The 26609-nt window shown below is 42.4% G+C and overlaps 1 protein-coding gene across 1 annotated transcript; it reads right to left on the bottom strand.

Moving 5' to 3' along the window:
• Nucleotides 1–1149: 1149 nt before the first annotated feature.
• On the bottom strand, nucleotides 1150–22000 carry SLC35D1 (solute carrier family 35 member D1). Its single transcript, XM_033151858.1, has 12 exons — nucleotides 21750–22000; nucleotides 20756–20789; nucleotides 20582–20668; nucleotides 17816–17883; nucleotides 15224–15295; nucleotides 13489–13557; nucleotides 12581–12683; nucleotides 11042–11134; nucleotides 5237–5304; nucleotides 4788–4866; nucleotides 4279–4361; nucleotides 1150–2218 (listed from the first exon to the last, which is right to left on the bottom strand). The coding sequence occupies exons 1-12, from the start codon at nucleotides 21965–21967 to the stop codon at nucleotides 2110–2112; spliced, it is 1083 nt and encodes a 360-aa protein (XP_033007749.1). The 5' UTR covers nucleotides 21968–22000; the 3' UTR covers nucleotides 1150–2109.
• Between the last annotated feature and the right edge of the window lie 4609 nt (nucleotides 22001–26609).

The raw sequence follows: 26609 nt of genomic DNA, 5'->3' as shown, positions 1-26609 counted from the left end.
TTGGCTTCAATGCCTGGTTTAGCTCTTTGCTTCTCCAACAAATGAAACCTCCCTAAACTTTGCAAAATAGTAATTGTATAATTTATGTCACATTATTCAACTTTTTTAAAGTGCAGAATCTGGATTGAATAGAGACTTTTTACTCTGAAAATAAATGTGTACTGAAGTTTAAGCACTGTAAAAATCATTGGTAAATGTCATCAACTAGGGGATGACCTACGGCCAGAGAAACCAATCTGATAAATTGCTTCTTTGGGGACTGCAAAGGTAAATCCCAGTATTAGTCTTAGCTGCATCACCAACCTCTATTTGATAAAAAGTACATAGTATGTGGGGGTTAAAAACTGTAGCCAAGGTTCCTTAAATACTGTGCATTACTAAATGACACTTGAAGGAACATGATAACCAAGTCCTGAATGTATGAAGTGGCATGTAAAGTTAAGTATATGGAATGTGTTAGTTTTTGCTGGTCCAAAGTCCGGTCCAGATTTCTAGCTTCCAAGCTAGGTTTGCAGCTTGGATGCAGAGGGTTTTGCCCTTTAACCAAAGTTAAGGAAAACAGCCTCTGTATGAGCTACTGGCTTGAAAATGGTCACCATGGAGTCTAGAGTAGAACCCATTCATCTGGCTCATGAGAAGAGGCTGCCGCCTCATCTGGCTTTAGTGCCATTAGCATGTGTGGGCAGGCAGCAAAATTCCTATTTATGTTGAAGTGCTTCGGTTGTCTGCAGATCTTGAAATTTCTCTTCCACACCTGATGAAAATTGTTGGTGATCCCTCTACCTATATAATCTGATGCTTCCCTAATTAGCAAAGCCAATTCTATTTTGCATTTTAAAGGCATTTAAAATCTCTGACAGAGAGATTAGCTGTAACTCTCCTGTTTTTAACAGACAGAATTAATATATTGAATATATTTATAGACCTTGTGTTCCTCAATTTCTCCATCTAAATTTCTAAAAAATGGTCTCTATTTTCAAATTATTTTCGGAACTTAACCACTTTTCTTAAGAAAAATGCTGTTAAATACTGTTTCTAATAGAACTTCTGAGTTTCGGCTTCTCCAACCTGCATCAGTACTGTTATACTTTTTATTGTCAGTTGGTTAGTCTTGGATACACAGGGTGGAAGTACCCAGGTGGGCAAAAATACAAATAACTTTATTAAATATAATTATTACAAATAACTGAATTTGCATGGCACTGGTTCAATATTTTTTTACATCTGAATTGTCTTTAGCTACTTAGTCCCAACAGTTTCGGCTACCTAGTTACAATGTTTTAAGTTATAACTTGCTTAAGAGTTAGATTCATTTTTGCAGATGAGTCTGAATTTAAAGGGGGATTCATACTGGGGGCATTACAATGTTATGAAAAGAATTCCTTGCCAAAGGAATCCATTTGTTCTTGCAGATTCTTGAATAAGAAAATGATTTAAATCATTTTATAGCTGCAACAGAAATTATTCTTGCTGTCCAATTTTATGCACAATAGAAGTCTTGCTAGGCTTTAAGATTTGCCCTGCATCGCTCTGCCATCTCCTACACTTTCCTTGGCTCAAATATCCCACCTAACTACTGTGCTTTACAAGCCTCTTAGGTATAAATGCTGCTGTAGTTAATGCTACTCTAATACTTTACTGTGGGCAGAAAAGTTTCATTGGGATTTAAGTGATCTGAATTGCATCCTTAGTTACAACAGTCTATGCTGCATTTCTATGAGAAATTGATTGATGACTCAATTCACTCAGCATAAGATAACACTGGGCCTTTCAGCACAATAGCCTCAGTTCATTTTGAAATATTTAGGACACATTTTCTTGCTCCAGTCAAGATTATAAATGCTATTATAGAGCATTAGAAATATTTGTCTTCCCAGATGGTGATAGGCTGTGATGATTTAAGCCTTATTCCTTTCAGCCTAGTGCTAGCACAAAATGTACATCTGGTTATTATAGTTAAATATCTCATTCTAAAAGGCAATGAGCAATCTTCGTATTGGGTACTCTCCATTTGCACATACAATTCTATTCAGAAATACTGCACATTCCAGTGATTGTCAGCAATCACGGCTGAAAATCAAGAGTTACTGTTGGTAAGTGACCCTTTTGTCATACAGAGCTTTTCCCTTTAATATCCATCTTGATGCTAACTTCAGACTGTTTGTTCAGTTGCTCTTCTGTAAAGGTGATGTAAGAATATACCAGGCTTCCAGCAATACTGCAAGACACAGATTTTTTAAGGTGAAAAATACAACTTGAACTCCGTTCTCTTGAGTTATACTAAGTAAACTCAATTCGTATTTTATATTCTACTGAACACTACAGACAAGTGGAAAATGTTAGCAGCCCAGTTAATCATTAGTAGTCTGCTTCTAATGCAAGGACAGCAGGTAGTTGAATTAGGTGGAAATAAAATGTTACCAGCTTTGTAGTGGTAAAAGCAAGCTGTAAATGTGATGGATTGCTGCCCCTTTGCCTGGCTTCAGTTGTATGGTTCTTCACAACAGCTGCAGTTTTCTTTTCTAACCTCTTAGAACTGATCCCAGCCAGAAAAAAGTTAGGAGGCTTTCATTCCATATGTACTTATTGCACACAAAGCCTGGTTTTTTGTTCTCAACTGTAAGTGGAATTGTAATTGACTTTCCACACTAGGGGGAAGTATGGTACTTTTTAAATGGGTATATTCACAATGGTCCATCTTGAAGCACACCACATATTCAGTGTAACTCCTGTAGTGGGTGCTATTATACTGTAAACTCTGTGTTTGAGTACAAAAGCAGTATAGTCATACCTTGGTTTTCAAACAGCTTAGTTCTCAAATGTTGCAAACCTGGAAGTGACTTTTCCGGTTTGTGAACTATTTTGGGGGCTTTGGTTTCAGAATGTTTTGGAGGTTGAACGGATTCCATACTATTTCCAAGGTGCAACTGTATAAATAAAATGCTTCTGCAGTAGGGCTGGGTGATGTCAGGTTTTCAACATCACGCTGTATTGGCAGCTAAATACCATGATCTTCTGATATACCTCAGATATTTCTCCCTCCCCACGTTAGGGGAAGAAGAAGCAGCCAAGATACATTGCGCAGCCCTATGGTGAGCAAGCCCCGATGCCTTTCCAGCTGGTGTGCAAGCCAGAGGAGCACTGGGGCTTCCTTGCACTGCTCAGCTGTGGTGCATGAGGACTCTTGCCCCCCCCCCACCCCCACCAGTTGAGCAAGCCCCTATACTTCTCTGGATTGCATGCTCAGCTGAGGGGCAGTCATGCGGACCAGAGGCAGGGTGGGGGCTCCACTGAGGAGCATGTCCGCCGGTGTAGTTTGTTTCACCCTCTGTGGTATGAGAGACAGAGTGTGATGACTTCACCCAGCAGTATCACAGGTGAGGCTGCCACCAAGTCCCTCTGCTGCCAACAGCCCGATATTGAAAGCAGCACCAGTAGTAGGGACTCAGTAGCGGCATCTGTTTCACCCCGTAATATTGCATTCTGCCCCTCATACCAGTCCTGGACAATGTATTGATACATCCTGCAGGCCTATTCTGTAGCTATAACTCTCAATGAAAGATGATACTATACTGCATTGCTTTTCCAGCTCCACCCCCCAATAGTACTTTAATCATCACACACATAAATATACCTACACAACTGTTACAGTGACTGTAGGCTCAAGCTGTGTGTGTGTGAACCACATCACTAATGCTCCTAAAGGCATCTATAGCTGTGTAGTATTACTCTTCTGTTTCCGCCCCCCCCCCCCAAAAAAGAAGGCACCTGTTTCAAAGACCAGGAAATCTCTGCGTATGCAAAATGTACAGGGAAACAGATACTCAGGAAGGAGTAAATTTATCATTAGTACAGAAGTCAAGTAACCACTGAAACAGTTGTCAGTGGAGCAGTCAACTGCTCCAGGTAGCCAAAACTTTTCCTGTGGGAAGTGACAGCTTCCTTTATCATTTGTTAACACAACCCGGAAGGAGCCAAAGGAAGGGGAATGAACATACAGACATACTCGATATGAATCGTGTGCTTATCCTACCCTAATGTGTGTATTAAAAGGTGTCCTCTAATTGTATGAGATTCAGTTTCATTTTTTCCTCTAAACTGCCGTTCCAGAAATCCTTTTTTTTTTATTTCAAGACACTTTCAGTACAAAACTATATGCTTTTCTACACAGAGGTCCTATTGCTTTCAATGATGCTTAGTTCCAGGTATGTGGATATGAGATTACAACATTTATTGTATAACTGCCACTTATGAGCTCCCCAACAGTCTTGCACTTACCTGATATTTAGTCCTACAAAGTTTGTCCATGTGAAAATATAATCCCCTCCGAAGAACATTCCTATGTAGGTTATTAAAATATTCTGGGAAGGAAACAAAGCGGTTTAGACAGTTTTCTTTTGCTTTTTCAACATTTGTGAGATGCTAACATGGGGAAAATGTTACAGGCAGGTCTTAAGCTGAAAGAGCTAGCAGCTTATTCTACTAAAAGTAAATAGGGGCTCTGCAAAAGGTGGCACAAGTTGCAAATGCCAGTGTTTGTATTCACACTTTATCTTTGCGTTGTCTTCCCATAAACACCATTTCTCTCTCTTAGCCCAAACCTTCAAGTCAGAGCACAGGCTCTTCTACATATCCAATTTGAGGCAACAAAACATTTTCAAAGCTATCATTTACCCTTTCTTACTTCCCTATGATGCAGCAAGACCAGTATGGCACAACAGAAACCAAACCACTAACATGGAGTATTAAAAATTATTTGTGTAGATGTGTAAGTCTGAAGAGCTTACCTTAATACAACCAACTATTGTAGTTGTAAGGGCAGAATTATACTGAGTACAAAGTACTGTGGAATACATCAAAATAAACCTACGGAGACGAAAAGTTAAAAAAGAGTACATTTAAAATAGTACCAGGCTGGGCAGAAAGTAGTATACTAAACAATTTCTGATGCCTGCTGGTTTCTGAGATTCTGGCAAAGAATGTTAAACTACAAATACCTAGATTGGCGAATGAGTTAAGTGCAACATACCCTCAAGCCCTCATATGCCTTGAGTCCACAAGTACAGCACAGTAGCAGCATTCAGACTCTCAGCCCAGAGGGATATACATAGTCTACATATTTCTTTTCAGCTGGTGTGGCTAGCCTGCTGTTACTGACAGAAAGCAGCCATGCTTACTAATGCATAGTTGTAAGAATACAGTGTCTCTTAGGAGAAAAAAAGGCAAGTATCCTTACCCCATTACACATGACAGTGTAAACTGTATAAGGAAAAGTGTGTCTGACCAGCCTTTGTATTCCATTGCCTAGAAGCAAAACAAATACAGTATCTTAGCAGAAAAGCTAAAATTGCAGAAGTGCTGACCTAACACTGGCTTCCAGTTTGCCGCGGGACGGAACATGGTGCGAGTTCAGAAGGGCTCAATCGCTAACGGGCTTTGAGATAGGAGATGCGAAGGCTACGTGTCCCCCCAACCCCCAAGCAGTGGCGTTGAATAGGGGTTTCCCGGTCTCTTTGTAAGGAGAGGGGAAGGAGGGCAGTCCCAAGGCAAGAGAATAGCAGCCTATGACGAGCAGCCTCAAGCCGGTTCTGAGAAGCGGTATATCTCAGTATCCCCATAATTTAATAGAGTGGAAAGGGAAACCTTACAAAAGAAACTTAGAATTGAACAGACGGGGTAAAAAGGGATATTGGAGCAATAGAAAATGGGGGAGTACAACATTTTCACATACACTTTGTCAACACATTTCCATTTTTGTATATGTGCCCAATCCCATATGTGTATGCCAAAGGCCCCATCAGGGAGCATTCACAAATCGTATCCTCAATTATGTAATGTATTTAAAATTACACATGAAATTACTCAAATGAGCCAATCTGCAAGTATTCCAAATGACTGTCATATCAAATGGGGAACCTATACCAACAGTCTCATCTTCGGCCTAGCTTTTTAAAGCACTCTACGTCTGTGCTTAGCATCTCCACTGAAGAACTAATGTGTATCAAAGGGATCATGAGCTAGGCAGCAGGTTGTGGGGCTCTTGTGTACCTGGGGTAGAGATGGGGGGTTTTCTGAATGTGTGGTGATGCTCAAGTATGCCCTGTGTATGTGTACTTGAGCGTTGGAGGAAGAAGTATACAGTATGTGGCTGCAGTTTGTGGGCACGAGTGTGCTGCTTTTGGGGGGTGGGCACCTTGTATATTTTACTAATACTAGAATATTAGTAAACAGAAGCAAATGATGTGAAAATACAATGTTGAAGCCTGAACACTGCAAAATGGTTACCACTTCTGCAGCGTACACCTTAACTACGCCTCCCAATTATCAGAAGATTATATTAAAGAAGTAACATAATGAGCATTTCAGGAGAAAAATGTTTGAAGAAATTAAATACTAATCAGTTGCTTTAAAAAAAGAGAGAGGAAAAATTACTGTTGAATCTAGACTAGAAACATTTGACACAGACATATAAGCCTACCAGTTTGCTACAAAGAGGAAGTTGCGAAATGCACCAGCTCAAACCCAGCACTACCTTCAGATTTCCAAAGACAACCTGCAACATACTGCACGAACTGTGCCCATGCTTAAACTAAATGCCACAACACTCAACTGCTGGAATTTAGAAATCTACAGCAAAGCGTAGTGCTAGAAGCAGGCCATTATTTCCCCATCTCAAAACTGACCTATTCCTCTTGGCCTTTTTGGCATCAAAGCAGACGTTTGTAAGTATACAAAGACAGTGATCATTACAAATAATATTACTGGCAGGATCACAAGTGCACAGCCAAATGACAACCAGTAGCGTCCGAACAATCCAGCAATAGAGAAAATCCTGGGTAAGTTCTACATCACTTTGTGGTCTGTACACACAAATATTTGGCACCCACACAGGTCCCCTGTCAGTAAAGGCTTGGTCGTGTCCCCAAGGTCAGACCTATTTTTAATGTAAAACACATTTCAGTCTATCAGCTATTTGATATACCTTAGAGAATTGGCATCAAGAACAGCAAAAAGTATTAACAGCAAGAGACAACAGTCCTAAAGTATATCTCCAAAAGGTTCAACTAAAACGGGTCAGCAACCTTTTTCAGCAGGGGGCCAGTCCACCATCCCTCAGACCTTGTGGGGGGACGGACTATATTTTTTGGGGGGGAATGAAGAAATTCCTATGCCCCACAAATAACCTAGAGATGCATTTTAAATAAAAGCAAGCATTCTACTCATGTAAAAACACCAGGCAGGCTCCACAAATAACCCAGAGATGCATTTTAAATAAGAGCACACATTCTACTCATGTAAAAACATGATGATTCCCGGACCGTCCGCGGGCCGGTTTGAGAAGGTGATTAGGTTGCCTACCCCTGTGTAGCAAAAACAAAGGGTATTCTTGTGGCACCCTTTCCCAACATTCTCAGAGCTTGCTAAAATCAAGAGGAGAAAAGCAACAGCAGGAATGAGACAACCTTGCTTGACCCATAACCACATATGAGATAAGCAGATTCTTTGTAGGAAAACAGTAGAGATGTGAAGGCCTGGAAAAACCCCCAGGGAAAACTGTTTTTCCCCCTGAAGCCTTTTTTGTTTTTTCCCGAAAAAATGGAAAAATTGGAATAATAAAAAATAGATTATGGAATGTTTTATTTTAACATGATGAACAAAATAGTTTAAGATAAGGGGTTCAAATATTTTATACTGTAAATCATTTCTAAAAAATATGTATGGTATCATATTCTAATTTTTGTGAGGACAAGCAAGTCCTAGGTTACAAACTGAACTCTCCAATGGAAGAACAAGATACATTTCTTCCTTTAGGAGGTGCTGTTGTCACCAAAAAAGAAAAAGGTTTTAGTTTTGTTTTTGCATGCGTGTGGTATGCATTGGTTCTGTTCCTCTTCACTAGGCCTCAAAGCACTGGAAGAAAATATAGAGCAACAAAAAGGGCCTGAAAGTATATACTTAATTACAGCTCAGAAAATGATTCTGATTAAATTTCATGCCCATTCACTGAAACTTAGTCCCACTTCCTTCTTCAGTTCTTTTTATGAAAATGTTTTATAAATACTGTGGAGAGGAAATATGAATAATTGTTACTTCTGGATTTTTAAAAATTGTTTTGTGGAGTTTTTTTGTTGTTGTTCCACATAAACTAGTAAACAGTTCAGGAGATTGTTGCTCCATTTGTTACAAATACAAATAAATATTATTTTAAAAGTAAATTCGGTTTGTACTCATTGTTTAGATATACTATATTTTTAATATGCTAGTTGTGATAATTTTATGCCCATTAAAATTGTCCATAGTTATACTTTATGTTTCTAAAGTAACAGAATGACTTTCAATCTGGAAAAGAAAAAATAAGTGCTGATGTAGCATTTTTTCCAAATTTCCCCAAAATTTCCGTTTTATTCCAGAAAAAAAACCGGGGGGTTTTCCGAGCTTCAAAATTTTCAGAAATTTTACATCTCTAGAAAACAGTTAGTAATAATTCTGTAGAACCTTTCCCTTTTGACATGGCTTGCTTGCTTGCTTTCTTATATGCACACTCTTTGGCTGTAGCATCCGAACCAAGGCACGGGGTCTTTATATGAAATAGCTATGTGTTAGGATCAAGCAACAGAACTTATTGCTGGGTCCTACTGGTGTAAATAATGTGTCATAGATGTACTTTTCCAGTGCTTTAATAGTTGGATGATAAATTTACTGACAAGCGCTCTATGGTTGAAACTAGACTGAAATTTTAAAGGAACTAAACTGCCAAGTGTTGGTGCAAATTCTCTCTAATTCTCTTGGCTTGTATTTAACATTGCTTTATCAACTTGGATTTAAGAGGGGATGGTGCCATATGTAAAAAGCAGAGCCACAGCCTAAAAAATATGTATCTACGACAAAGCCAATGATTTCCCAGCTCTGCGAATGTTGAGCTTCCTGGATGTTTAACAGAGCAGACTTTGTTCACCTTAACTGCCAAGAGCTTGCCAGGGGAGATGAAAGTTTATTCAAAAATTTGTAGCTTAAGATATTTACACATACTGTGAATGCAAACTGCAGAGTCTAGAACAGTGCTGGTATTCTCCTCCTCACTTAATTGGTGCACATATTTCTAAATCAATACCCCCCCCCACACGAATATATAAACACAGAGATGCTATTTTCTATCTCAAGAGGAGGTTCTTAAAATGCAACGTGAGAAGGATTCCAGGAGAGAGGGAGGCAGGCAAAGACCACATTGGAGCCTGCTCCAGCTGCACTCCCCCCTTCCCACTGTCACAGGGGATCTACCATCAACCATCCAGGGGAAAGAATTCCAGGTGAGAGGGATGCAAGTAAACAGGGCATCAGGGCACACTCCAGTTGGGCTGTTTCCTTCCCATCAACTCGCCAGTGGGAAGGATCCTGATGGCTGTGTGTGTCTTTTGATATTGTTGTGCTTTCTCCCCCCCCCCAAACAATATAGCAACTTAGTGGGCGGGTTTTTTTGCTAAGCCACCCTGGAAGGATTTGAAAAGTGGGATATAAATAATTGTAATTATTCAGTCAACTCTTTAACAGTGACCAATGCAAGTGTTTAGTATCAAATACTGTATCCATGGTTGTTTATAGCAGGGTATGGGGAAACTGTGGCCTACTGGATATTGCTGAACTAATGGTTCCTATCAGAAGCTTTATGGATATTAAGTTAATCATGCATACATCTTGTCAAGCTAAGACAAGAAGTCTCTGCAAAAAGGCACCTGTGGATCTGGAAGTTCAACACCTTCCGCCCCGTTAACACATGGAACCAGTTCTCTACAAATTACCTTCTTTCACAAAACCCAAATTACCTTCTTTCACAAAACCCTGTACAGTAGTTCTCTTGATGATAGACTTGTCCATATTTCAGCTACATATAACCTGATATACATAACATAAGTGCTCTGGGTTTACTCCCAATTTTTCCCTCACAGTGATGTGAAGAATTCCTTAGAGGCATGCTGTGACATATTCGCTACAAATTTAAAGAAGTAAATAGGTCACAGTAACACAGTATTGTGCCCAAAGCACTGTTTAGTCATCATTTTGTTGGTGGAGTTTCAGCTCTGGCAACCTGAGGATGTCTCAAGTGTCTGCTTATCACTCGGGTTGGCTGCCTGGGTCCCAAGAAAATAAATGCCTTCTTGGGAGAGGAAATGGCCCTGCCTGTCCTGAAAATGGCAATTAAAAGGCCACTCCTAAAGAAGGCCTCTCTAGACAACAAGGATTGTAGTAATTATTGGCAAATAATGAACATTCACTTCTCAAGCAAGCTGCTGGAGTGGGTCCAGCTGCAGGCATTTTTGGATGAAACTCTTTAGTAGATCCATTCCATGCTGGCTTCAGACACAGAAACTGCCTTGGTGGAGTAACCTATGCCAGGAGGACAAGGAAGAGCTCCACAGACGCTGCAACCGACTGCAGCATGGACCTTGCAGAGCACTGGCTGCGCAAGCCACAGTATCCGCAAATATTGTTGCCCCAACTACTCACACACACACATTACAGAAGTTGTGTAAATGCTAGGCACTGCCACTGCAATTCCTGCATCGACTCTTAACATTACTATGGATTATTTAGTGGTCACCGCTAAAGACATGATACCAATTAGCTTGTGCCAGAGTAAGGAAAATGGCAATGGCAGATAACTTAGCAGGACCATAGTATTGGCTTCCCAGGGACAATTCACATACTAGCATCATCCCACTGAAACCAATACCAATAGAAGTGGGCCTTTCTCAATTGCTTCCTCAGTCTCAGAGTTTTATAGGTAAGTTTCCCTTCCACATATACCTTTGAAATTGTGCACTTTTTTACTTGCAGTCATGACAAATGCCAAGATTTTTAAAATTGTTTTGAATTAAAACTGAACGGTAACGTATTTAGACTTCCTAGTACACAACACCATAAACTGCATTTTTTTTAAAAAGCCCACAAAACTGAATTTCACAATTACTGATACTGTATATGGATACAAGCAATATATTTTTCAATTAAAGCTGCCATTCTGGAATAAAAACCGAAGGCTTACCTTTTGCGCATCTCCGGTAAAATAGGCAATGGCCAAGGTAGGGAGAATCATCAACAGTGCATTGTAATATAGAAGGCCATATTTTCCCAGCTCCTGGAAATGGGGGGTGGGGTGGAGAGAAAGTTACATACTTCTTTTGGATGCATGATAAATCCTTACACAGAAAAGTACACAAAAGGAGACCTCATCCGTCATCTCCTACAAGAATTACAAAAGTAGCATCCTGTCTGAGTCCTTGAGACATATATCAGCTTCATGTTTCCCCATGGTGCAAATCAGAAATGATAGAAAACAAGTTTTGCCAGCTATATTATTTATATTTCTTAAAGATAACATCTACTTTAAATGTATATAAAAAGATTTTTTTAAAGCTCGAATAGCTATTAAAACATATATACTTTACTGTTTACCCTATCAATGGATATAAAAGAGACCATAAGCACAAAAACGATTTTTATTTTAAAAAAAAATCACTGGCCTGGTACAGCTGCAATACTTACTCTGCGAAACATAGTAAGTTGGCATCCTGCCTTGGGAATGTATATTGTTCTTTACCACCTGCCTCCCCGCTAGAGCAAGTTGCCACCCACCCTTTAAATACAGAGCTTGAAACTACTGGGGTTATTAAGGTCTTAACCACAGATAGCACTGATGCAAACACTGCTTAATTGTGATTTAAGGTGAAGGAACAAACATTCCCAAGTCTGGCTCTTAATTTACTAACTGTAGTTAAGAGGGAGCCAAGGCTGGCTTCTTGGTCAACTAGCCAAAGTTAAAAGGCAGTATTATACCTGTACTAATCCACAGACTGTTCCTTTTAACTAGTACATAATGTAGCTAACTTAATAACTGTATCCTAAACATATGTGTTACTGGGAGGCTTTGGTAACATTAATACACAATTGTATTTTTCATTACTGTACTGGTCCAACTGTTTATATTTTCCATCCTGGCTCTCATCTATTGGCCCAGTAAGTTTCATGACGTAATCATAAAATAAATACTGTTGCCTCAGTACAAGTGAACCAGATTACATGCATCAACTTCCAAGCCCTATTGTAGCCAATGGGCAGTCTGATCATTTAATATTGGTGTGAAATAGTTTCATGCCCTAAGTGGTCATGGTGTCATAGAACACAATGTTAGAATGATTCTAGTTTTATGAATATGCTACTTAACTCAGAGACAAAGAGCACAAACCCCGATCACCAGCAGAAATTAAATGCCCTATTTGAATGGGCTTTGGTCCGACATAGTATGTTTCTTATGGGTTTAATTCTGACCTATGTTTACGTGTGCACACTATCCTAAACACTTGCAAATTGTTAGAATAATATGTACATGGTGCTACAGAAGTTTGTGCAGCAGCAGAGCAAAAATAAAAATAAAAAATGAAAGATTATTTTAACAATATATAGGACAGGACAGCCACATAGTTGAAAAATGAGTATTTTCTCCCAGAAAGCAGTAACTCATTCATCCTTTACTGATCAATAAAGTAGAAAGCTGTTTTAAAATGAAGTAGCAAGATGAACCTACCTTGGAATCTAGTTTCTGTTTTACGTATGCACCGTTTGCAGCTGTCAAGACGTCATTAATCAGGATAAACACGTAGCCTTCCAGATCAAATGCCAGATCAGAACTAGGGGCAGAGAAGGTAATATTTAAAGTCAAAGAGACAACATAATCAAGATAATTACTGAACAACTGCAATCTGCAAGCAGAGCGGGATTCTGTACAAAGGTGACATTTGCAGATTAGATCCCACAAGAGGATGCTACACAAGGGAAGACCCCACTGCTCCAAACACTGAATGAATGCATGATCAGTCCTGCCATTTATGAATGCACTGATCACCCATCTACTGATGTAGATGTCAGGATCCCCAAGGATGTGCTCTATGGGGAGCTGGCTTCAGGCACCAGTCCCGTTGGCAGACCAACTGTGTTACAAAGATGTCTGCAACATGACTCCGCAGTGTAGGAATCCCTTGTAGATGACCGTGGTGCCTGGAGACAGACAGATTGTGACCAGGAGGAATGACTGCTGGGAGGAGTGCAGAGAGAAGAAACGCCATGGTGCATCTGCAGCAACACAGCTGGACACCTTCATCTTCCCCAGCTGCAACAACAGGTCTCTCCCGCATTGGTCTCCTTAGTGCAAAACTTTAGGGGCCACTTTAGACACTCTCAGGCATTTCTAGCTCTGCTTCAGAACTGCCTGCCAGGGAAGCCTTCATATTCGACAAAAACTTCAAATTATTCTAGTCCATTAATTTATACTTCAGACAATCGTATATTGCCTTAGCTCTTTTCTTCCAAGGCTTCAACTGGATTTCTATTCACCTTTACAACAGCTAACCAGAATATTTTAAGAAGTTAGTTGAGGAACAAGCTCATAAAAAACTTAACAATATTCAAACTACTTGTAATAATGGTATACCGTACCTTGCAGCTACAAATGCACCAATTATCATTGCAAATACTGTCATCTGAATTCTCCATGAAAATTTCTTCCTAAGAAGATAAAAATGGAAGAGCTTTCTCATTATTGCAGCTGGCATTCTTGCAGTTCTTAAAAACTGTGGTACACAATAACCTTTCAAGAGATCATGATGGAAACATTTAAGGAAAATGCTAAAAAGCCAGGGTTTTCTGCTTATGTCAAACCCAATCAAAGTCTGTGTTTGTGTATGCAGCTGGGCTGAGGGAGGCACAAACACATGTACCTAAGGGTTTCATTTATCTCTCCTCCTTCCATTCCAGTTTACAGCTGCCTTTAAGTATTCTGCTACGCAACTACTGTCACATAAGAAATTAGTGACCCGCAAACAACAATCAAAAACAGTGGTTTACGATACAACGAAATTTAAGAATTCCTAGGGTTTCAAAGCATGGAAGAAAACACTAAGCCAACAGCAAAAATCATGGTTGGCTGTCGAAGGTTGTAGAACTAAAGCAAGAACTTGTGACGTCGTTCCTCCCTCAGCACGGAGGAACAAGCTCCATCAGCCATGGCCCTGTGGGGTGCTGTGGCCAATGGAGCTTCCCCTCAGCACCTGCTGTGCTGAGGAAAAAACAGGCTCCATTGGGCCCAGCCCCATGAGGCTCCAGAATGGTACCGCCACTTTTCAACACTGCGATGTATCACTAAACCACAATGTTTGGCTGGCGACACATTGCGATGTTGGAGAGCTGATTATTGCCCAGCCCTATCCTGTACCCACCCTCCCATTTTCCAAAGGAGAATAGCATTTTCTTGTAATGTTGAATTTTGGCACAAAGCTCAGCATGCTGTAAGAAATTTCCTTCTCCAAGTTCCCTTGTATGCAAAATGGACTTGACAAAGGAGTCACTGGTACACATTTAGAAGTCTAGCCTAAGCTTGTAGACCTATGACACTTGACAGTATTCTTTTAATTAAAATTTCATATGAAAATTTAGCAAAGAAAAGCAAGGAAGAAATATATGAATACCAAGAGTAACAAAACAAAAAACTCACTATCAGTTCATGTTACAGATACTGTACAGTAACTATCAGTACCTGTTTCTTAAATTAAATAGATAAATTATTATAAGCCCCCCATGACCAAATAGTCTTTATAATATTTATGTCTATATGAAATATATTCAAATGTAGCCAGGGCAGTGAGGTCTTTAAAACAATGGAAAACAGACACTGGTCCTTCAGGGCTCCAAGTATGTCTCTTAGCAACCACAAGGGCTCACAAAATCCACTTTCATTGTCCTGCTGTTAATCCTCATACTACAGGAGTATAATTGAAAAATACCTAAGCATCTGGCAGTATGAAGGATTTCACCAATGCAAAATTGATGCAGATAACAACTTCAGACCAAAAAGAAGACATCGCTGGACAAAGTCCACATCATATGTGGGATTCTCAGCATTGTATCTCCAACACTGGAGATTGGTCAGTGCCTCTGTTGGTCAGTGCCTTCCTATACAAATGTGGAGTCCAACATGCTTGAAATATTGAGTCCAACACTCTAGCATGTTATTTTCCGTTGTTCAACCCTACGAACTACAAAGGGTGCTTGACCTTGTGCAGGCTGCATGCCTGCATAACCAAAGGGAAATATAATAGCACTGCCACTGGCTGTATCCACCCATGTGACACAAAACACATGAAGCAACACAGTACTGTACCATCTCACAACTCACTTGAGTAGAATTCCTTCTGCAAACATTGTAAACAGAATGGAAAAGCGTCTCAGGACTGTAAACATTGGCAGGCTGTAAGAGAAATAATGTTTATGGACAGAGCTAGCCATACAGATACTCCTATGTTTAAACAGAGACATTTTAAATTTACTCCGGATAAATTTCAACATCAAAACACATGGTGTGGTGAATGAGAACAGATGACCTGGGGTGGGGGGGGAGTCAAAGGTGATTTTAAGAAAATAATAAAAAAGACTAACATTTGTCAGAAGCGGAGAAAACTGAGGCTAGAAAATGTAATTCTTCAAAATTTAACAGTTTTGTTTTACGCACAAGTGCAGCCCAACTGTATTAGCTATTTTGAAGCTTGGGAACTGTGCGCAGAAAAGCTATTTATAAGTACACACTCTCTCTTCCAGTTCATGCCCTTGAAATGAGTTGGTATCTCAAGTTACAAGACCCTACATTTAAGGTTATTTAACCACCAGTCCAGGCTGATTACTAAAGCAAGTACCTGCCCACATCTGCACTAAGATGCAGAGAGCAATCATTTGTTGAAAGGCTATTACAATGTCTTTTTCAGCAGCTTCATAAGATCTACAAATTATGTGACAAAGAAATGCAAATTCCATTACCCTAACGTTACTACCCAACAGTAAATACACAAATTGTTTTCATCTCTATATACTTTGGTATACAGTCTTAACTGTACACGTCTTGCCTTGCCAGGAAAACAGGTGGCACACAAGCAATGGAGAGCAAAAAGGAGATGCCTGATGTTACGTGTGCTGAATTTGGAGACATGTCCTGTGGTGCGCCCTATGGATCTACACTCAGGTGCATAGACTTGTATCCTAAGAACATGCTGTGTTTAAAATCTGCATGACAGCATCAGGAAAGGTCACCTGCAGCTTTCCAGTCTGTTGTGTGCAAATGACACAGCTCTCTCTCTCTCTCTCTCTCCATTCCAACTGAATCCAGGGAAGTTCATGGAGGTTCTGAACCATTGTCGGGAAGCTCAAATAAGGGTGAGCAAATGGAACCTTAATCCAGACATGACAAAAGCATTCAGGGTTAGCAGAACCACTGATCTGGAAATGGGGATACAATCTATCCTGAATGGGACAACGCTGCCCTTGAAGAAGAAGGGTTCAAAGGCTTGGGAGTGCTTCTGGACAAAGCCTTGCTCCAGGATGTAGCTGTGGCCAGGAGTACCTTTGTCTAGCTGGATCTAGCATGCACTAAAGTTTCTGTAGCACACTCTACTTGGATAATGGTCTGGTTCACATATCCTGCTCAGCCAAACTATGACTTAGTGAGACATGCAAACCAGCCCAAAATGCTGATTTTGACCAATAAAGCCCTAAATCAGGCATAGGCAAACTCGGCCCTCCAGATGTTTTGGGACTACAACTCCCATCGTCCCTAGCTAACAGGACCAGTGGTTAGGGATGATGGGAGTTGTAGTCCCAAAACATCTGGAGGGCCGAGTTTGCCTATGCCTGCCCTAAATGGCTCAGGAGCACAATACCTCATGAACTGCCTCTTTCCATATGAACCGACCAGGACCCTGCAATCATCATCTGAGGCCCTTCTTCATGTGTCTCCTTCGTGGCAAGTTGTGGTTGGCAACGTGAGAACAGGCCTTTTCTGTGGTGGCTTCCCATTTGTGGGATGTTCTCCCCAGGGAGGTTCATTATACACCTTTAGGCACCAGGCAAAAACATTCCTCTTCAACCAGGCTTTTGGATGATTAACTTCTTATACCCTTTTAAGTACCGATGTTTGTGGAGGGAGAGGGGGTTATTGGTGTGGTGTTGTTTTTTTTAAAGTATTTTGGGTTTTAATCTTGTATTTCTATGTTGTGAATGGCCTTGAGATCTACAGGTGAAGGGTGGTATTATTATTATTATTATTATTATTATTATTATTATTATTATTATTATGCCAGCTAGGGAGGGTAGTAGGCCTTGGCGTTTGATATTCCACAGCTCTTGACAGATTTATGCAGTAACAAGAAACTTATCTCAATGTTTTCAATGCTGCTTTTTAAAATACTGAATCAACAGGGCTCTATTGAAAGGCATCTTAAGGCTACAATTCTATACCCACTCACCTGGGAATTAGCCTCATTAAATTCAACAGAACTCACCTGAATAACTAAGGATGTGCTGGAACAGAGCAGAAAACCAGCTGAAGCCCCACCCCACCCCTTTTGGGTAATCTGGGTTTTTTATGATTTACAGAGAATCTGAAAGAGCTAATTAAATGACTTGGTGATTACTTATTATGTCATTCAAAATTATTTATTACCAAATATGCATAGCTGAATTATGTTATATATTAATGCCAACTGTTTTGTTATATATAACTGCGACAAGACACCAGATATGAGAATTATGGTATACTTAAACATATAAATTATAAACAAACAAATGTTCTACACAATTTTCATTCACTAAATTTGAAGTAATCAAAAAAGCCCCTTCAAATTTAAGTACAGACCAACCAAAATTCAGATTATATTTTAATAAAAGCTCAATATTTTTTTTAAATAAAAGCTTAATAAAATTGTTATCTTTTTATCCATACTTCAATTTCTTTGTGCTGAACAGTCCTGTGATTTGGTTCCCGAAATACAGGAGAGGTAGTGGAAAAGTCTAGAAAGTTATAAGAGGGATAAAATAGAATTCAATAAACAGGTAAAGTCAGTTGGCTGTGTAACCTTTCAAAACATTTGCAGTTTTGTTGTTGTTGTTGCTGTTTTTTGTTTTGTTTTTGCAACTGGAACAGTTTTCACCAGCAGGCACACAACATAGCAAGCCTTAGGAAATGCACAATCATGCTTCAACTGTAGCATAAAAGCTTCTGCATATTAGGCCAGCATGGTTTCGCATTCTGACTTACAACACCAGCAACACACATCCTTCCTTTTTTCTCAAGACTGTGTAGACTTCTGGAAACACAAACATAACATCTTCTGTCACATCACAGACATTCAGTCTTCAACGTTACACTGAGAGAGTGGGCATGGGAAGAGGAACACGCATAGACAGATGTATACACACAGCTAATACTGTGTTTAAAAAGTCATTGATCCGTGCATGTACAGCAGCGGCACACCAGGAATTCATGGTAAACTAGACTTGTATAAACTGACATTCTTTTAAGCATGATGCTCCACATGGCAATGTTTCTTTTACATGCCCAATCATGCTTACATCCAACCTCAGAAAGCACAATTTGGGGGACCTTCAGAAATAATATAAACATTGACATATATTCCGCAGGCAATTACTCTAAGAGGCAAGTCCCTTTTATTTAAATGACTCCCTTCTAAATAAGCTGATACAGGGCTGGTGGATGTAACTTTGGCCCTTGCTTGTCCAGTTAGTGGATATTTTTTTCAGCTTGTGCAGCTCAAGGACGTGGACGGGATCCTTGGAATGTGTGCTAGATCCTTGCTCTTCCTGGCTCATTGGAAAGGGCAGCGAGGGACTGGCTTAGAAGGTGAAGGGAATGGTCAATGCCCGTTTTATAGTGGCTTCATTCCTCCTGGACTGGAGGAGGAGGAACAAGCTGAAACTTAATCTAGACAAGGCAGGGGTGTTCTTGGGGTCAGTCGGAAGGCAGAACAGGAAGTAGGGATTCAGCCTGTGCTGGATGGAGCAACACTCCACCTGAAGACACAGGTTCATAGTCTGGGTGTGCTCCTGGACCCAGCCCTGAGCATAGATGCCCACGTCACTGTGAATGCCAATTTTGCACCTGCACAATTAAAGCTATCACGTTAGCGGCACCCATTCCTTGAGATGTCTGATTTGGCTACAGTGACGCGCGATGTGGGGCTGCCTTTGAAAAGCGCTCTGAAACTTCAACTGGCTCCAGGAGCTGCAGCCAGATTCTTGACCAGGGGCAGGTTATAAGCAGAGCTGTCAACCTTCCTTTTTTTTGCATTGGGAAATGGACATAGCTGTCAACTTTCCCTTTTTTTGCAATGGGAAACGGCGCTGGAATAAGGGAATTTCCCGCAAAAAGGGAAAGTTGACAGCTATGGTTATAAGGAGCATACGGCTCCCTTGCCACAACAGCTCCAACTAGCTACCGGTCTCTTTCTAAGCACAATGCAAAATGGCGGTTATAACCTATGAAGCCCTACACGACTTAGGTCCAGGCTATTTGAAAGACAGTATTCCCTCATACAAACCTGCCTGGGTTCTAAGGGGGAGATGCTTCTCTCAGTTCTGCGACTCTCACAGGTAGCGGGAGAGAGCCTTCTCAGTGGCCTTCTCCCAGATTTTGGAACACCGTCCCTAGAGAAGCTAGACTGGCTCCTTCCTTGGTGCCTTCCCCTCTGCAAGTGTAGGGCTTTTGGGAACTGACTGCTTTTAATGAAAGGGATGGTGCTGTGCTGCTTTGATTGTAATGATTTGTGCATTTTTAATGGATCTTAATTCTATTAATATTTCATTGTTGGGTTTTTATTATTATATCCTCTCCCCCCACCTATATTTTTTAGCTGTTCATATTTTATCTGTAAGCTGCCTTGAGTCCCTGTCAGGCAAAAAGGTGGGAAATAAATAAATAGCTTGCATAGGATTCTGTGGCATTAACTGGGAATAAAACTCTAGCAGAACTTACCTATGAGGGCCAAATCAAACATTGTATTAAATGCACGATGATGGCAAGGTAGTCTCTGTGATGCACAGGGAATGAGGGTGGCTCCAACAGGGGCTTCTCTCCCACAGCAAACAACAAGCAGCTCCAGGGTCTGTGTGGTTTTTTGAGGACTGCAGCACTACTAAGAAAAGGGTCAGCCCTCTCCCTGTACATGGCTGCACTGACTCAATTCTCATCAACAAATTTAGCCCTGCTGCCTTAACATCACATGAATCAAGAAAGCATTTCAGCATTTGTGCCAAATCATTTTGTTTGCTTGTTTATCTGACCTCTACAGATTTGAATCTATAAGTACATTTATCAGATTCTTTCACCCAAAGTAGGATAGCACCTGTGGAAAGTCATACTACAACAAGTCAGTTAGACACCCTGGAATCTGCATTCTTTGCTGCAGATTCACAGCTGCCCATAATAAATGAATCCTGTACAAAAGGAAAATAAAAATGCATTGGAATGACCTAACAGCACTTTTAAAAGAGTTTTTTAATTTGTCATGAGCAGCAAGCTGTACTTGTACTGATGCATTTTGATGCCTTCCTTGAAAGTTGTTCTATCTTGCATTCTTTCTACAGAATATACATACACCAGAACAATTTAGACCACTCTTTCCCATTATGGGCATGCACGACAAGAACTACACTTCTGCCAGTGGCTTTGTAAATGAGAGAAATATCGTACCTTTCGAGGTATATTTCTGTCAAAGTCTGGAAACTTCACCACCCTGAGTGCCTTTCCCACCCAGAGGACAACCACCGTAGCCAACATCTGTGAAAGGAACAAGAGAGATCACTATTTTGCCTCTCCCTCTCCCGGCCCAATTAGAAATTTCCTTATTCAAAATTTCCAACTAACCTGGCCTAGTCCCACACACAGCGAGGAAGGAAATCTGTAACAAACAGCAGACAAATTAAACTAAACAGTGGCAACCTTCAGCAAACCATACATAATGGGAAAAGGCTAGCCTTTGGCAGGAAAAGTTGTTTGTGGCTCACTCTCCTGCCTCAAATATATGGAACTGTAATAACCAAGAACTCGGTGTATTTTTAAAAAAATCATTTGCCTCCAGCAACCAACACCCTTGCATGCATAGTCCTAACACGCTGAACTGTATTTGCATAGCAGTTAGATGGCAGCATCAGTCGCTTCTTTTAACGTGTCTGTTCTGGAAATAAACACATGTATACACAAAGTGTACACAGTAGGAGGGCCATTTTTATTTTTTTAAAAATGCAGAAGGGAATGTTTAACCGCTCCAATGAAACCTTTAAAACTAGGTGCCACTAAAAAGCAAAGCTGAACCCCAACATTCGCGTTATTGAAAATTATGGGGCTGCACAGTGCAAAGCTCGCTGAGTTCAATGGAGCCAACAGGCTGAACAGGTACAGAATCGCAGCCCTGTGCTCTCTAACCCAAATGCTCCTTCCGTTTTGGGGGTGGAGGTTTGAGGGCGCCTGGCAACTTCTGAACAAGCCATCTTATCTACACGCGGCCTTCATAGATGTATGTTGGGGGCGGCGGAGGCGTGCGCTATGCCCACTGCAAATGCTCGTGCCTGGAAGTTGGGAAGAGCGAGAGAGAGAGACACCACCCGCACCCCGCGCTATTGAACATGGAGGGTTGTGCAGCGTTCCTCCTCCGAAAGCAACTTGGGAGCTGGCTCTGCTGAAGAAGCAGCAGCAGCCACAAAGCCGAGTCCTCGCGGCCGCCTGCAGCTCAGCGCCCACGGCGGCCTGCTCCACCTCCTTTCTGCGCGCGAGTTAATCTGTAACCCGGCCGGCGTTACCTCTCCACTTGGCGCCGCCGGCGGCGAACTTTGCCCGGAGCTCTCCCACCCGCCTCCCTTACCCGTAGCTGGTAAGGACGCTCTTGTTGACCACGACGATGAGGAAGGAGCTGAAGCCGTAGAAGGCAGCCGCCAGCAGCTTGAGGCAGACGGTGAGGCTGGGCGCCGCCGCCATGCCCGGCTCCTCATCTCCGCGAGCTGCTGCTGCTGCTGCTGCTTTTGCGGCGGGGGCTTCTCCCTTCACGCCAGAAGCCTGACGTCTGCGCGCGGCCGCCGACATGGTTGCAAGCTGAACGTCAGACAGGGCGGAGCGGGAGGCGGGCGGCCGCGAGCCAGGAGAGGCTGGGCCCAAGGCGGGCTGCCCGCCGGTGTGCAGGGAGGGCGCAGCAAGGAGGAGGAGGAGCGCGCAAGGGTGTGGCGCGCCAGGGAGGCAGCGGGGCTCTGTTCGTTGGCCAGGGCGCCCCGGCCGGGCCAAGCGAGCCCAGCAGCATGTTATTCTTCTGAGCGGCAAGGGGGTCTTTCTCTCCCAGCTCCGAAAAAAGTAGAGTGCGTCCTCCTGCGCGCCTAAGTCGCCCCCCTGCCCGGGAAAGGGCGGCGTCGCTTCGGCCAAGCCGCCGCGTCGGAAACTGTTCTAAGACACAGAGCAAGCGAGGCACGCGACAGAATTTACTCCGAGCGTGCACAGGATGCCGTTATTTTTTGCTACTAGCCACAGTGCAGGGCTAACGCCACCACATGAGAAGCCCTGTTGGCTGCTGCTGCTGCTACTGGTAATAAGGTGGGGGCGGCAAGATAGCAGGGAAACTAGAGTCTCTTGTCTCCCATCACATGTTGAGAAGGGATCACGTGCAGCTCCGCCAACACGCTTGCTGGCCACGTCCGTCGGGGGCGTGAGGAGAGGCCTTTTGCGCAAACATACTGTATAGGTTCATAAAGCTGCTTCCTGCTCTTTACCTACCTAGCCGCGCCTAATGGGGGGCAGCCCCACCATCAAATAACTAAAAATACCAAACTAAAACTGACCAATTGTGGCACAGATAACTTGGTCCTGGAAGCCCCCAAAGTCTGCCCCCCAAAATCCTGGCTATGCCCATGCCCCCCATATGATTGCATTATAAAGGATGCAACTACTATAAGGGTACATGGAAGACTAGCTTAGCAGCAGTTAATACAAAAGTTCAAAAAGTTGTCTCATTTTACATATAAGGAGCCACAGGCACTTCCTTAAGTACCAGTACATAGGTGGTTCGTATTATGTGGTTAATAGCATTAAATGCAGGATTGAAGAGGTATAGGTATTACTTTACCAATTTCCATGACTGCATAGTGGTAATTATTCCCATATGCACTCACTAGAATTACTTTAGCTTTATCTTTTTGGAGCTCAGGGACCGCTCTAGATTGGTGGCGGTTGCAAACGTATTTCTGCAACATGTCTTTGGTGCATGGGCGTACCGAAGGGGGGGCAGGGGGGGCAGCTGCCCCCCCCCTGGAAGCAAGCTGCCCCCCCCAGAAGCAAAAATGATCGGCATTCTTTTCCGTATTTTTTTCCCCATGAGCATTTGTTTTCCTGGCTGGGCACAATTTCTCACCCTTTCCCTCCCTGCATCCTCCCTCCTCCACCTCCCCTAGAAGCAAGCTGCCGCCCCCCAGCAAAAATGATCAGCGTTCAAAACTTCAAAGCATTCCCCCCCCTAATTATTTTTTTCAGAAGCATTTCCCCACCCGCGATCGCTCTCCCCCACTGCATCCTCCCTCCTCCCTCCCTCCTCCTGATGCAGCCATTGGCTAATATCGCTGAGGCACAGGCCAATGGGTGGGCAGCTCTGCAAGGCTGAGAGCAGGAAGAGGGCTGGCTCAGCACGTGCACGTGTCTCCTCCTTGGCCCCTCTGCTTTTTGCTTCTGCTTTCTGCCTCAACACCAGCCCAGCGCAGTAGTCCAGCAGCAGTAAGTAATTTATTTCTGGGAACTTCGTGTATAAGAAACCTTTCTGAAAAGTTATAGCTTTCTAGGTCCTTTCCTTAGGTTGTGGTCAAAGAGATAAAATGTCCTTCATAATTCAGTCCCCCTCAAGTCCTTTATGGGAAGAAATTGTTGTGGCCAATTGGCCATTGTGATGCATTGACAATTTGGTCTCCCATAAAACATCCTTTTGAAATAAGCCTGCAGGGGGTTGGTTGGGGTCTGAAGACAATAATGTCTGAAGACATAATTAGTTTAAAAAAAGGAGGAAGATAATAATAGTCAAGAAAGGAGAGAATAAAACTCAAATCTAAACTCTGAAAACCCAGATTTCCATCTTTCCTTGCCAGAAAGCAGAGTTGGTCTGAACTCCAACCCATTACACCAGTATTAAAAAATAATAAAATTTATGCTCCAACGCTTGCAGACACATTGCTTTCATACCTAAATTGAGAGTTGGAAGGGACCCTGAGGTCACCTAGTCCAACCCCCTAAAATACAGGGTTCACAACAAGATTTGTACTACCAGAGAGAGACACACACACTTGGATAAATACCTACTTTATATGGAAGCCTTTAACACAGATGGGGTGCTTATTATAACACATAAACTACCCAAGTTGGGCAAAGTCTCTAGAGAAGAATTAATAGTTAATAAAGATAAAAGGGAACACACACAGGAATTGAGAATGGATGAGTACCTTTCACTTATATTTTTATATTTTATATTGGCAGTGCCAGTAGGCCACGAGTTTCTGCAGAGCTCTAACTTTTGTAACAATGTGTCAGGGGCAAGGGGACATTGTCTAGAGGGGCTCCCTTGAGGGCATAGATTCGTTCCTTACTGCTCAACTTGGGAGACTTCGGCGGCCTGTTTTGGTTGTGGACCGTGTTATAAGAATTTTTAAGGTCTTTCATATTTATATAATATATATGTGTTATTAATGTATGAAACAAATAAGGCCACGTGTCTGAAAACAGCACAGGAAGACAGGCCTCATTCCATTTTTACTCCTAGCTGGCCAAGTGTTTTCATCTGCAGGGAGGAGGTGAGAAGTCTCTGCCTGAGTGATTCTCTGGCATCCAGAGTGCCAGATGATGGGCCATTTCCCTCACAAAGGACGACCATTAGCTCTACCGGCCATGGCAGGAAACCTTTTGTTTTACAGAAATGTGTGTCTGGGAGGGGTGAAGGAGAGATGGCACAGGTGTGGAAAATTCCCAAGTTACCTCCTCTGACCCTCCCAAATTTATTTGCTAATTTATTTCCATTTATTTCCATGTGCTTTATATTGGATTTCTTGGGTGGGGCCTGTGTTTTGGCACCAAAAGTACAATATTTGGGGGAGGGAGAGACTATGGGAAATTGCAAAGGGGGCGTCCAAAAGAGTAGTGGTGGGTTTTTGCAGGGATAAATAAAAGAAGAGGAAAAGAATGGGATGTGTGTGTATGTGTAAGGGGTTGATTTCAGGGAGCCGAAATGGCACCAGGAGATGTGTGTGCATGTGTAAGCAACGCTGAAGCGATTTAAGATGCAGGGTGCATTTTGGGACAGGTGGCAACCCAAGCAGATCAGAGCCCTGCTTAATTTGCTTTGCTTCTCCACTATGGCACTTTCCTCTTTCCCCCACCTCTGTGGCTTCTCCTTCCCTTTGCTCCCCAGTCGTATCCATATGGCGGGCGGGGATCTTTGTGCCATGGGGCGCTGCTGCGTGCATGTGGGGGGCGCCGGAGGGATCGGTGAACCATGGCGCCAGGTAGGCTTAAGACGGCCCTGGGCGTGACCATGGCTTGCCCCCCCCTAGTTTTGATCCTGGGTACGCCCCTGCTTTGGTGCAATGATAATGTGTTAATGTTGGTGCGAATGGTTCAGTACAAATCCAACATGTTCCACTTTGCGAGTTGTTCTACTATACTTCCCCCAAAATAACATGTTATTGCTATCTGGAAGGACAATCTTATGCTGTATAGTACAACAACAAAAACTTCAACAGTAGAACAGACTCCCTTGGGCTCAGCTCAGTTGCTTAGACTGTGGTGCTGATAAGGCCAAGCTTGTGGGTTCAATCCCCATACAGGCCACTTGCATATTGCAGAATTGCAGGGGGTTGGACTAGATGACTCTCAGAGTCCCTTCCAAATCTATGCTTCTATGGAAGGGGGTGGACTCTCCTTCATTGGAGGTTTTGAAGCAGAGGTTGGATGTCCATCTCTCAGGGATTCTTCAGCTATGATAGGGGTCAGCAAACTTTTTCAGCAGGGGGCTGGTCCACTGTCCCTCAGACCTTGTGGGGGGCCGGACTATATTTTGAAAAAAAATATGAACGAATTCCTATGCCCCACAAATAACCGAAAGTGCATTTTAAACAAAAGCACACATTCTACTCATGTAAAAACACCCTGATTCCTGGACCGTCCACAGGCCGGATTTAGAAGGCAATTGGGCCGCATCTAGCCCCCGGGCCTTAGTTTGGGGATCCCTCGACTAGATGAACCTTTCATGGTCCTTTCCAACTCTACAACTCTGTGAAAAACAGGACAAACACCCACCCACAAACCAGAACATTTGGGTTATTAAAAAATTATATTATTCCTGCAGGAAGCTACAGGACAGTCTCTGATTTCTGCATTCCTCCCTGGGGCTGCACCCTTGGGCCAACTCATCCAACCACAGGCCAGAGGCGAAAATGGGGCAGGTAGAGCAGTGGGCGCAACAATGGAGGCTTATTCGGTCCACTTAGAAGTTTGCAGTCTCTCTATGTACACATACAAACACACACCTCTATCCTGGCAAGTACAGAACATCACAATTCAAGGGCACATTTCAGCTATGAAAAAACATCAAGGGTGTGTCATTGGGAGATGCATGACCTGGGCATAGTCCCAACAGTGAGACAATAGAGGGCTGGAGGTCTGCATTTGGCCTTTGGGCTGAGGTTTCCCACCCCTCATTTAGAGC

Source organism: Lacerta agilis, chromosome 6, assembly GCF_009819535.1.
Source record: "Lacerta agilis isolate rLacAgi1 chromosome 6, rLacAgi1.pri, whole genome shotgun sequence".
Lineage (NCBI taxonomy): Eukaryota > Metazoa > Chordata > Lepidosauria > Squamata > Lacertidae > Lacerta > Lacerta agilis.
This window is presented reverse-complemented; position numbering and strand designations above follow the sequence as displayed.